This window comes from Brassica napus, chromosome C8 (assembly GCF_020379485.1).
Source record: "Brassica napus cultivar Da-Ae chromosome C8, Da-Ae, whole genome shotgun sequence".
NCBI lineage: Eukaryota > Viridiplantae > Streptophyta > Magnoliopsida > Brassicales > Brassicaceae > Brassica > Brassica napus.
This window is the reverse complement of record NC_063451.1, coordinates 8,030,863-8,044,508: the sequence shown is the minus strand read 5'-3', so window position 1 is coordinate 8,044,508 and position 13,646 is coordinate 8,030,863. Positions and strand designations below refer to the sequence as shown.

The window sequence follows — 13,646 nt, the reverse complement described above, 5'->3', positions numbered from 1 at the left end:
TTTAGTGTTAAGGTTTAGGGATAAGGAATGGAGTTTTAGGGGTATGATTTCAAAATTTAAAAACTAAAAAAATATTAAAATTTTCAAAATAAAAAAATCTATTTAAGTCATTTTGTTTTTTAAAATCTATTTTTTGAACAAAAACTAAAAAAAAAATCTATCCGAGATAATTGCCCAATAGTGATCACGTTACAACATATAATTCTAATTTCTTCCCCCATTGCAAGAGTTTATTTTTTTCCGTAGGCGGCTCTCAGAAGTCCGTCTTGAAAGGTTTGTAACTCTTGAGATCAGTGATAATCCCAACAACAGATCCTGCTGCGGCCGCTACAGACACAACAAGACAAGCCAAACTCAAGACTTGAAGACAAACCCATCTTGTGCTCCATCTAGGCACATTCTTCTGTACAATATACATTTCCACCGGGAAATAAACCGTTAGAGGCCAAAAACCAATGGCCCCCAAGAGACCAAGCACGTCGTTAAAGAAAGGCATTATCATTGAGATCAACGTTGTTGTAATCACAAAAACCGTCCTCCACACAAGCCTAAAGAGATTCAAATTGAAAGGTTTGGACCCCGGAAAGATGTGGATCTTTGTCTCCTTTGTGATGAACTTACTCTCTGGATACCTCTTTGAAGCTTCTTTCTCGACGAAAGCAAAGAGTGGTTGGCAATAGACTTGGTAAGCTCCAACTAAATGAATCACTATGGCGAGATTGGCTATGTCAAGCAACCAATACGGGTTTCTGAACCCTCCAGCAGCGAGGAGATTTCCTGGCGCGGAATCGCCGAATGCTGCATACCCTACGCAGCCACAGAGCATGTAGAAGAGCGTCGTCACTGCCACACTTATGAGAGTCGCTTTCCTCATCGTCTTTTCTTCTGCAGGCGGGGCTTTTAGCGTGTCCTGGCATTATCAAAACATTTTCTTAAACCGGAAACCTGAGATTTGGCACGTACACAATCGCATTGTAGAAAAATACCTGAATCTCGATGAGAATCATGGAGTAAGAGTAGGCAAACGCAATGTTCCCGAGAGACTGAAAAGTTCTCCAGACTTTCTCGGTGGGTGTCACTGTCCCAATGGTGACTCCAGTGAGAGTGCCTTTGATTTCTTTGTTATCTACCATTCTTGAGATGCCAAGACCAAGACCAATGGTGGAGTAACCAAAAGACATGACTGCAGCCACAATGGATAGCCACCACAACTGATCAAAATCCGGAATCTGAGAGAATATGATTTGTATTGCACCGAACGCAATCATGTAAGGATTTCCATTCACATGACATGGATCTTTATCCCCATTACTTTGCTGGCAACTTGTCCGTTGGATTGCTCTGTTTTTTTTTTCAGTCATAATATATAGTTAGCACAAAACAAACAATGAAGCAGACAGAAAAATCTGAAACCGTTAGAATCTTGGACAAGTAACTGTATCAGATTCGTTAATACCTGTGTTTAAAAAGGCGTATGGCGCTCCATGGCGATGAAGTATGTGCCTTGCGCCTTGTGCCATGGCGCATCGAGGCGCTCGCCTTGAAGACCACTTGAAACTGTGATTAATAAAAAAAAAAAAAAAATTACTATGATGATGAACATGCAAATAAAGCATTCAATAACGTAAAGAACATGCAAACACAAACTATACCATAAAGAGCAATAAAATACATGTTAAAAATGAATTTCAATATATATTAGATTTGTTTCAGTTACAAACAAAGATTATACATCAACTTGATCACAAGAGTCCTCAAGCTACAATATACTAGTAAGCGTCAATTACGTAAGCGTCAATCACTTACTGTATAAAAGAAAAGAAGCACCAAAATTACAGAGATAAGCAATCGCAGTGCATTCTAGACTGTAACCAAGAAACACAAGTAGTCATAATAATAAGAAGAAGAACCTATGAGACTAGAGAAGAGTAGATAATACTCTAACCTTAAGCAAAACACTGTGAGATCTATGTTTTGTGAGAATTTTTGACCTTTGGTTTTAACTTTGAAGAGGGAGCTAGGGTTTTGATGAATATTTTTGAAGTTTTGTTATAAGATTGGTGAATTAGTTAAAGCAGGGTTTGGTTTCGTACCTGGTTTAGTGTCGGTTAACATAGGGTCTCCAACGCGCGCCTTTGCGTCGCCTTTGAAGGCACCGCCTTATGGCCAAAGCGCACTAGGCGAGCGCCTTAGGGACCATACCCTCGCCTGGGATGTGCATGGCGATGGAGCTATCGCCTGAGTGCGCCTTGCGCCTTGGCGCATAAGGCGAGCGCCTTTTTAAACACAGGTTAATACTAGAATTAAAAATAATGAAACACTGACTTTGAAAATGCATTATTGAGCCGGACTTAAATGACTTGTATGAACTATATTGAACAGCAAAGTGAGACACGCATCTACTTTCCGTGGAAAATTTTGCGTAATAAGAAAAAACAAAAGAGTTGAAAACTAAGTCTGAACTTACATCATGCTTATAGCTGATGCAATAGTGTAACCAATTGCAGTACCAAAGAGATTAACATACTGCACAACTCCACATAATTTCACCTTAATACCACCTGAAAGATTTCCAAAAAAAAAAAAATATCTTTACTCAGTATCATATTGTATACCACTTTTCATGATTTTTTTTTTTAAATATTGTGTTAAAAATATAACTAAAAGAAACGAAAGTCAATAACCTACAAAAACAAAAAGCTTTTAACGTTTTGAAAACTTTATTCAGCTTTGAACATCCGACTATTCCGCGTTCAAGTGATATTACTAGTCAAACTCTGTGATTGATGTTACCGAGGTTAGAGTGGATAGCATCCATGTAAGTGTAGTTTCTCTTGCCGGTGACAGAGTCGCCTGAACGGTAACAAGCACAGAGGAGAATAGAAGTGTAATAAGTGACGAGGGAGAAGAGTATCATAACTACTGGACCACCCACCCAACCAATCTGAGCAACAGCCCATGCCAGAGACAACACTCCCGATCCAATAACTGCTGTTATAATATGTGCACTTGCTGTCCACACAGTCCCTGAACCCAATCAAAGCACACCGTAAAATTATTTAACCTGAAATTAAGGACATAACAGAAAAATTATTTGATCAAAAAGAAAAAAAAAACAGAAAAAGTCAAATTTAGCTAAATAGTAGCGTAATTTAGCTAAAACCTAAAACAAAGACTTGAATAGGAAACGAAAATAAAAAAAAAAGTATAAATTAATTAGAAAAAATACCGGTTCGCTTGACACGGCCATCTTCGTCGAATAAGTCGGAGCTGTTCCGAGGAAGAACATCGATGGAGATACGTAATTCCTGACGATTCTTTGAATTCTCGACCATCTTCTTCTTTTTGGCCGACGAAATAGAACTCAATTTTTTTTCCGACAGAAGACTGTTAAGGTTTTAGACTGTTTCCTCCGTTAGATCTCGAAATTGAACGAAAAGGAATCAATCCAAATAAAATCATAGGTCAGCAGCCATGGATGTGTTCCGGTTTGCTCTGGGCCGAAGATTCTGTGATTGAAATAGAGTGAGGCATAGGAATTGAAAAGAAAAGCTGATGAGATCAATCCAAATAAAATCATCGGTCAGCAGCCATGGATGTGTTCCGGTTTGCTCTGGGCCGAAGATTCTGTGATTGGAAGAGAGTGAGGCATAGGAATTGAAAAGAAAAGCTGATGAGATCAATCCAAATAAAATCATCGGTCAGCAGCCATGGATGTGTTCCGGTTTGCTCTGGGCCAAAGGTTCTGTGATTGGAAGAGAGTGAGGCATAGGAATTGAATAGATAAGCTGATGAGATTGTAAATGCATGTGAATAGATCTCACAAAAGCTTGTATTTATATTTTTACAAAAGAAAAAGCTTGTATTAATTTATTTATAAAACAGAGAACTTCCAACACCACTATATATTCCACTCCGAATAGAATTTAAATTTTGTTAAAAAAATAGAATTTAAATTAAAAAATGTTTTAATTTTATTGTATTTACTATTTTATAACCAAGGTCTGACTGCTAATCATTAGAAGAACATTAGAAACGATTAGAAAAAAAAAACAGATGAATAAAATTATAGGAATCAAAGAAAAAATTATTTCCCATCAATTTTGGGAATAACAAATTTGTTCTATATTCCTCTAGAATAAAAGTAATGAAAATGAATGAAAAAAAAATTATTTTTTATAAATGGTAAAATAAATAAAAAATAACAAAAAATGAGTTATTTTTTTTCTGTTTTTTTGTCACCGGTTATACCCTAATTTTTTCTCAAAAAAGAGAGGAAACTTCGTGCACTTTTTCTCCTATTTCTTTTTTTCGTTCCAAATCTATAATAAATTTAATGTAAAACCAATATTGACCGAGATACACGCACGATTCTAAAAGCGTGCATGAACACTTTTTGACTTACTTTCCTAGTTTGAACTTTGAATGGTTTGGACATTTTAGAGTTGAATTTTGTGTGTGTTCTGCCGAATATGCTCTTTTTAGTAGTGGGTTGACAAGTTGATATCCAACTACAATGAAGAGAAAGAAAACTAATATATAATGCTTTGAAAACCGTGTAAATATGATTAAAAATTATGCAAATTACAAAAGACTATTCTAAATTCTGTAGTCCGAATGTCACTAAATTTTTATAGCTTTTTTAGTGGTTTAATAAGGTCACTATACAAAATAAAGATGTAAATTGCAGAACCATGCATAAATTTAGTGAATTTGCAGAATCAGTTGAAATATGAGGGTGAAATGTCCACCATGTCATCAGAGTGTATAGACAAGTTTAGGAGACGAATGAAAATAGATTTTTCAAAATACCATGATCAAGCTTTGTGTCATAGTCTGGACCATGTTTTGTTTGCAGTATTTATTTATTCACATTGTATACGAAAATAGTTGGATAATATTTAATGTAACTAAAAATGAAACAAGAAATTTTTGACAAAAAAAAAGAAATTTATGGGTTCACCCCTTAGATAAATATGTAGGTTCATCGACCAATAATATTTTGCTATCTTATATTTATTTATTTTTTAAAGGAAACAAAATAATAAAAATTTACAGAATCATATTATGTTTTTAAAATAAAAGGTAAAATTAAATTAAAAAATAATAATATTTGACAAAAAAAATTTTAACACTGTTAACACCAACTGATGCTATCATTCAGTGGGTAGTAGACACCATCAAACTTCATCTGGAAGTTGCCTTCATTCTTTTCTTGGGCTCCACAGACTCCATAGAACATCTCGTTGATCTCATCCTTGGTGTAGATCTCTGGTACCAACTTAGTCTGTGTGAATAACCTAGTATGTTCTGGAAGACATAGGTAGTTGTGCTCATCTCTTGAGACTCTCTCCAGAAGACTTCTGATATCATCCTTGGATACTCCGATGATGTGTCCGTCTACATCTCTGGCATGTCCCTGAAGATCATCTCTGTAAACTCCATATTCATCTCTCTCCTCCCAGTGGAATCTCCTAGTGCCATCACGGTCATAGGCTCTTTTTCCAAATTTTGGACGTCTGTCGATCGATGAAAGGACGTCAACGTCGATCGACGGTCGAGTATGCTGTTGAGATTTCTTCTTGAGACGATCATCTACTCCACCAGCTGTGTTAATGATCTCGTTTGTAACCATTTGCTGATGTGCTGGACTGTTGCGCTGTTACATGAAGAGATTGTCTGCTCCTGGCTCATGAATTGCAGTTTCTATTGCATAGCTTTCGTGATGGTGATCATCTGCCCAATTGCCAATCGAGTAGTCTCCTTCTCGTGGACGGTCGACTCTAGTGTCGATCGATAGGTAGTAAGCAATGTCGGTCGATGCTCGTTGTTGGCTTGTTTGATAAGGATGAGTGTCGATCGATGTTGAGATTGTTCTGTCGATCGACGGCGCATTCCTTTTCCAAGAGGAATGGTGGAGAATTCTATCTTCCTCATCAAGAATGGCTCTGTACTCTATAGCTCGTTCCTCCTTATAATCTTCATCATACTCCTCTGTGTGAAAGGTGTCTCTGGTGTGTGCCGCCAAGGTGGGATTGTAGTAGTCGTTCTCCCAATCTCCTGGACTACTGTCGACCGATTCTTCTTTGGGAATGTCCATTGATTTCTTGTTGGCACTGTCGATCGATGTGGCGCTGTGAGTTTCGATCGACGCCGAATAATCTGTCTCATACTCAGCTCCATAGTGGCATGCTGCGATGAGTCCTGGATTATCAATTCTTCTGGAGGACGCCCGTGGCTTCATAACTTGAATAGGATTGAAGTAAACATGGGGGTCTATGAGTGTCAGGCACAGCTGATGGGTTTGCATGTTGCACACTGCTCCTACCATTGACAGTTCAGCTTAATATCCAAGACATGGAAATCAACTGGAACTAAGGCATTACCAATATGCACCTCTAGGTCTCTTACAATTCCTCCTAAGCTTCTCTGAGAACAATCCACAAAAGTGAATGACTCTTTGGAAGGCTCCACCTTCAGACCCAGATGGTCTGCCATAACCCTAGGTAGGATGCGGAATGATGCTCATGTGTCGCACATTGCATGTGGGAACTCAAAACCCTTTACCGTGCATGGTACTGCAAACTTCCCAGGATCACTCTTCTTCTTCAGTGTAATCATATTCTTCAATTTTTCTCTGGCCTCACAGAACATTCTCCTAATGTCCTCTTCAGTTTCTCTTGTCTCTTTGAACAACATCCATAATCTGTGGATAAAATAGTCCTCCTCGAATGGTTTTTCTAATGGAATCCTGAAGACTCTCTTTTGGAAACTTTCCATCTCCTTCTCATTAGCTTCCCTTTTCAGATGCTTAGCAACCTTTCCTTTCCCTTTCCTCAAGGTTCTCCCCATAGGAGCCTTATCAACTTCCATACGCTCTGATGCATCATCTGAATGTGTGCTGGTGGTCTTTGGAGGGTTAACTGAAGGATTGGGTCGTGGCATGAGTGCATTTAGACGGGCGACGTCTATCTTTGGCATATGCACTCGGTATGTGAGAGGTGCGCGTCGATCGATGGGCACTGGAGGTTGTCGATCGATGGCGGTCTCTCTCTGTCGATCGATGGCAGGACCAGTTTGCCGATCGATGTTGACATAAACAGGGCTGGACGGATGTGGGTGTCTTGCTGCAAACTCCTCGTGAGTCATAATCCTCACGGCATTGCAAGATGCGGTCGACTCCGTAGGTGTCGTCGATCGATGCTCTAGAGAGACAATCAATCGATTTTTATTGAAGTCCGTTGATCGATGTTCGAAGTCTGGCGTCGATCGACACCAATGCGATCTACCGAAGCTCATCGAGCTTTCCACTTCGAAATCTCCTTCTTCCAGCTTCTTCTGCTTCACCACTTGCCAAAAATCATCATCTATGATGGCATTCACGTGGTGCTTCATCACATCATCTCCTACCCCTCTTGTTAAGGCTTCTTGCCTCTTAACAGCTTATCCTGTCTAAACAACCTGCATCTCCAGCTTCTTCACGTGAGTGCTCAAAGTCTCAAACTTTATGTTCAGGTTGGTGTAGACAGAGTCAATCTTCCCATTGAAGTCCACCGTCATGCTCTGCTGTCCCTCAAGAACCTTATCAAACATCGCTTCAATATTGCTCTTAAGAGTAGGCGGTGGTGGCTTCTGGTAGAATGAGTTTCCATAACTCCCGTTGTTGTTGTAGTTGTTGCTGTAGGGTTTCTGTTGCTGCGAACTCTGGTTGAAATTTCTCATCTTTCCATAGAAGTTTCCATTCTGGTTTCCAAACCTCTGAAATCTAGTTCCTCCAAAGAAGTTCACATCTTCTTCTACATCTCCTTTACCCTTGATAGACCATGGATTTTACCCACTTTTAACCATGGTCTATAAGTGTTTTAATATATATTTACTACTATATAGAGTCTATTTAGAGTATTTACAGGTTCAGGTACGTTCTGAAGAAATATGGTGATTTTGGAGCCTTTTGAGGTGCAGAACTGCACAGACATGTCAGATTTCTATCTATGTATGGAGACCTTCTGACCGTTATATTGATCTCATCTTTTGACACAAGATAGAGCTTTGAGTTATCTTTCCGATGCCACCAGTGTCAGGTCAATCAGCATCCTGTAGCAGAAGTTAGGCCCGTTTTACTGATGAGTGGTAAGTCTGCCTCGCGAGAGAAAGCTATCGAGAAGAGGAACGTATGTCAATCGATGCAGAACTCTTAATGTTGATCGATATGGATGTCAGAATGCGGGACGAGCATATTTTATGACCTACTGAAGCCCAGAAGCAACCCCAAATTACCAGAATACCCTTGGACGACCAGAAACTTTATTTATGTTATTTCTAGGCCATTGTTGACAGCTACACGCTATCTAAGCTTTCTTTTATTTTTGTTCTTAGTTAGGAGAGAAAGGAGGAACTCCTTGAGAGTCTTCCTGGAACTCCATTGTTTGGTTTTATATTATTTATGATTTTCATCTATTCTTTCTATGATTTCTGTGACAAACTTCATGTCTGAATAGATCCACCTGTTAGGTTTAGGGTTCAAATAGGTTAGAGGGATTAGCCCCAAATATAGATTGTTAAGTTGTGGTATTCATTGATTGATTGTTCTTAATGCTTGTTCTAGATTAGCTAACTAGAATATTGAACCTAGGAATTTGCATGAGTCAAGCATCCTTGACCATCCAGTCCTGAATTGTCATACTAGACTACTGGAAAAAAGCTACCGCTGAACTAGAAAGCTAGTGAGCATTTCAACTTACGCCTAGGCTTAACTAGAAGCATCGATCGATATTGTCTTCTGACAATCGATCGATATTTGTGAAAGGTGTATCGATCGATATCCCTATAGGACGATCGATCGACACTTTCTTGTGATCAATAAACGACAGTTGAGATCCCAAGATCTAGTTAGTTAACCAGTGAAATATTGTCATCGCTGATCACTGCGATTAAGGAGTTGAGCTCTAATATATCTTGCATGCAATTGTTAGGCATCTATAGGATTATAATCTCCAACACCTGAATAGAAACCCTAGATCTAGCCAACCATCCTTCCATCAAACAAACTCCTTGCCAAACTGAACAATCGTCTTGTTCAATCACTACAACTCGACCTCTTATTTGAGAGAGTATAAATCACTCCTTAGGGTAATTTGAGTGATATCAAATTTGGCTCTGTTGCCGGAGAGCTTTGATCGCCAGTAGATCTTGCTTAGTTAGATTTAGTCTAGGTTTTACTATTGTTCGAAAAACTCATAATTTTTTTTTCTTCTATTTTAGGTACATACATACCAGTACCAGGAAACAATGAAGAGGGGATTTCTAGGTCCTTCAAGGAATGAGCCTGCTGATTTATGCACGATCTGTAAGTCTACGAGGGAAGAATCGATCGACACCCTCCAAGCAGCATCGATCGACAACGTACACCAGAAATCGATCGACAACGTACATCATCAATCGATCGACAAACTACAAGCAGCAGTGATCGACAGTGCCAACAAACCGCCAAACAACACTATTCATCGAGGTATTATTCATCTAGGTACTGTTCATCATACTACTATTCATCCATGTACTGTTTATCACACTACTGTTCATCGCGATACTATTCATCACGACACTGTTCATCTCCCGTCGGTCGACACTATTCATCCCATGTCGGTCGAAACTATTCATCCCGCGTCAATCGACACTGTTCATCCCGCGTCGATCGACACTGTTCATCCTGACACTGTTCATTCGGTGAAAATCGACACAACTTGCGGGGAGATAGAGAAGATCGAAGTGTTAATACTTAAACTTGACAAGAATGGGATGCTAAGAGACGAAAAATGTCGCACTCGCAACAGCGCATGACAGTTGATTAATGCTCAGGGTGATGTGATCCTTGATGTGATTGATGTTGCTGAGATGAATGACTTTGACCTGAGCCGAGAGTGGTATGATGGGGTAGGTCAAGATCCCTTCTAGGGTCTTCCTCACCAAGATCCCAGAAAACACATCGAAGAGCTGGAGGATCTCGTGTCAAGGAGTGAGCAGAATGAAGTGTCTGAATACCATATGCTCTGCAAATTCTTCCTGTATTCTATCTCTGGGGATGCATTCAAATGGTTCAGTCAACTGCAACCAGGATCTCTAACCAGTTGGGATAACATTGAAAGAGTCTTCCTTTACAAATTTCTTGATGATGCTGAAGCAACTTGAGAAAAGGAGAAGAATAATAAATGGGACAGGTTCTTGGCATCGTATGGGGAGTATAAGATTCCAATACAGCTGCTCGACTACATTATGGCAAAAAGGGATGAACAACATGTGTTTGGAGAGCTGAGTAGAGTAGAGGAAGATGGTACTGAAAACGCGACCTCCACGTCTATCGACAACACGACTTCAACGTCGCCAAACGGTACGACCTCAACATCGACCTACATCACGACTTTAACGTCGATCGACGTTCCAACCTCATCATCGATCGACGATGTAGACAGAGAAGTCACTATGGAAGACTCCTCAGAGCTGGAGGAATGGCTTAAAGATATAGATCAGAATTCGGAGAAGAAGCTTGATGACGATCAACATACTTCGAGAGGATATCTGGAAATTTCAAAGGCTAGCATCGATCAACACCAAACTGATGAGATCGATCGACAACCACCCCACATCATCGATCGACACCGCCAACCACTTATCGATCGACACCACCCACCTAATATCGATCGATGCCCATTGCTAGACGTTCCGCCAGGTTGCATAATTGAGATGGAGCCGATTGAAGAGAGGATGTACATGTCTAAGGCCTCACACCTTGCTGTCCCTAAACATCAGAGACCACCTATCTGGAAAGAAGAAGCTGTTGAGCTTCACAAAAGAGTGAAGAGGATACATGATCCTGTGAAGATTGTGGTTCCATGCGATGTGGTTGAAGTTGAATTTCCTATTCCACCAGATAGAAGTGTGCATCTAGATTCCTAGAGTGAGATATTGGATGATCATCAGCACGTAGAAACTTCTCAGAGAGGGTTGCGATTTTAAGATGAAGTCGATAAGGGCCCACCAGAACCAGTATCGATCGACACCAACAAACCGGCATTCTACCACTTCACCATCGATTGATACTACCGCATCAACATCGATCGGCGCTATCACTTCTCCATCGATCGACACTGGACGCATATCAGAGCAGAAGGAGTTCGATGTGTGTAAAAATCTTTTTAATGGAGATAGCACCACGCGATCAGACAAGTCTGGGGGAAAGAAGAGGAGGAATTGGAAGAAGAGAAAAAGGATCATGGGTGATTCTCAGTTATCATTGATTCCTCGCTTCTCAGGTGGTGTCATGAAATCCATAGTGCGCAGCAAATGCTTCTCACAGCCATTTGCAAAGCTTCGAGCATTCCTTATTGCTGAGATGATAGACAAAGGAGAAGAGTCTATGGAGGAGGCTTTCACACAAGAATGATAAACCTTCAGAGATTAGAAATTGAGACTCGTTTTGGAGCGAGTTCTCATCCTCATCCGAACTAAAACAGATCTCCAAAGTCAAGCTAAATGACTATAACAAAGCGTTGAGTGAGAAGCAACCCACTATTAGGTAATTTCTTTCAGTTTAGTTTAGATTGTTACTGATTAAACTTTTTATTATTGCAGGTCAAAAAAAAAAAAAAAAAAAAAGGCGGATGAACAGTAACAACGGTACTGTAGCAACTGCACTGTAGCAGAGGCACTGTGGCAAGGAAATCGATCGACACTGTAGCAGAAAATTGGGAGTTACTGTAGCTGCGATACTGTAGAAGGGCACTGTAGCAGTCACTGTTCATCGAAAAAAAAAAACTATTTAGAATTGGTTTTATTAGTTATCTATTACTAACTTTTAGTGTTTTAAATATGTTAGTTAAAAGGAAAAATCCGAGGAAGACGAGTTCACACGAGGATCGACGATGGCTGGGCATCATCGATCGACAGAGCATCACTAGCCTCGATCGATCGCCACTTAACTATGTCGATCGACAAAGCTTCAAGAGTATTGATCGCCACTTAACTGTGTTGGTTGGCACTCACATCAAAGTCAGGTATACCGTTTTTCCTTGTTTCATATTGTCCCTATGATTTATTTTTTCCACCAATCTTAGATTTTATAACACTGGAGATAGTGTTGTTTAAGTCTGGGGGAGGTTCTACTAATATTGTTTTCTAGTTAGTTATTTAAAAAAAAAAAAAAAAAAAAGAGATCCGAGTAGACGATTCCTCAACATATCGACCGATTGGACCAACTCGATATCGATCGACATCACTTCAGATCCAACGATCGATTGTCTCTTCATGGTGTCGAATGATTGCTCTAGCCATCGACCGATGAGACCATGTCGCTATCAGTCGACAACACTTCATCAACAACGATCGATTGTCACTTCATTGTGTCGATCGACACTGAGCAGGTTATCATTCTTACTTGTTAAATTATGTACTTATGTTTATGTTATTACCATAGCTCCGACTAGATATACACTGGGGACAATGTATTATTTAAGTCTGAGGGGGATGTTTACTGATATTAGTGTGTTCATGAGTCTTATCAAAATGTTTTCAAAAGAGTTTTATTGAGTCAAGAAGGGGATAATGAACTTATTAGATTTTTACTTGTTATCTAGCCACTCTTTAGCACCATTCTAGACTTATTGATTGCAGATAGTACTAAAGATACTAAAGTGGATCAACCTGTCAACTATTCACACTTGTTGAGATTGTTTGAAAGAACCAAAGCTGACCTCCAACACTAAACCTGACACAACTGCTTGTCTTGGGGCTTGTTATACATGAGATCAGATTCTTCAAACAAGTCTGGAAGGTAAAACTTTGTGTAGATTTATCACATTTTCTCTCTCTATTTCGACCCTAGATTTATAGGTAAAGATATTTATTTATAAAAATAATAATAATAAAAAAAACGAAAAAGAAAAGAAAGAAAAAGAAAAAGAAAAAGATATATATAATAGGTGTTAGTTAGGTGGAATCTGAACATGACTTGGTGGTTAAAACCATTAAGGCTTGCTTCATAAGGATTACAACAACAAAAATTCGAACGACTCAAAATGCTCCAAAATCACCATATTTCTTCAGAACATACCTGAACCTGTAAATACTCTAAATAGACTCTATATAGTAGTAAATATATATTAAAACACTTATAGACCATGGTTAAAAGTGGGTAAAATCCATGTTCTATCAACTCCCCCAGACTTACCCTTTTGCTTGTCCTCAAGCAAAACAAACGGGCAGTCTCTCTGAAAGAGGTTTGAAAACAGCAGGGACTCACATGATTTAAAACTTAGAATCATCACCTCTACAATATTGCAATCCACATCTAAGAAATCATAATCACAAAAGCACATTATACCATATCCTAGCTTAGCAACCAAATTCACCTAGCCAACAACTTAGCAAATCTTGTGTGACATTCCCCTCTACCAACTTTATTTAGGATTGAATCCATTCAGGAAGATCACACAAGATTTTCTAAGTTGTTGACTTCATTTATGTTAAGAAATGAAGTTGGTAGAGGGGAATGTCACACAAGATTTGCTAAGTTGTTGGCTAGGTGAATTTGGTTGCTAAGCTAGGATATGGTATAATGTGCTTTTGTGATTATAATTTCTTAGATGTGGATTGCA

The 13,646-nt window shown here is 39.2% G+C and overlaps 1 protein-coding gene and 1 long non-coding RNA gene across 2 annotated transcripts; one reads left to right on the top strand and one right to left on the bottom strand.

Moving 5' to 3' along the window:
* Positions 1–253: 253 nt before the first annotated feature.
* LOC106442190 (amino acid permease 5-like) lies at positions 254–3,570 on the bottom strand (the record flags this gene model as incomplete). The annotated part of the gene is given in 5 exon segments (NM_001316193.1): positions 254–910; positions 987–1,341; positions 2,468–2,561; positions 2,794–3,027; positions 3,230–3,570. Coding segments are annotated over 5 exon segments (1,446 nt in total). The 5' UTR covers positions 3,336–3,570.
* LOC125591637 lies at positions 1,237–2,352 on the top strand. Its single transcript, XR_007327740.1, has 2 exons — positions 1,237–1,448; positions 2,291–2,352. It is a non-coding gene; the product is annotated as an uncharacterized LOC125591637 (long non-coding RNA).
* Positions 3,571–13,646: the final 10,076 nt, after the last annotated feature.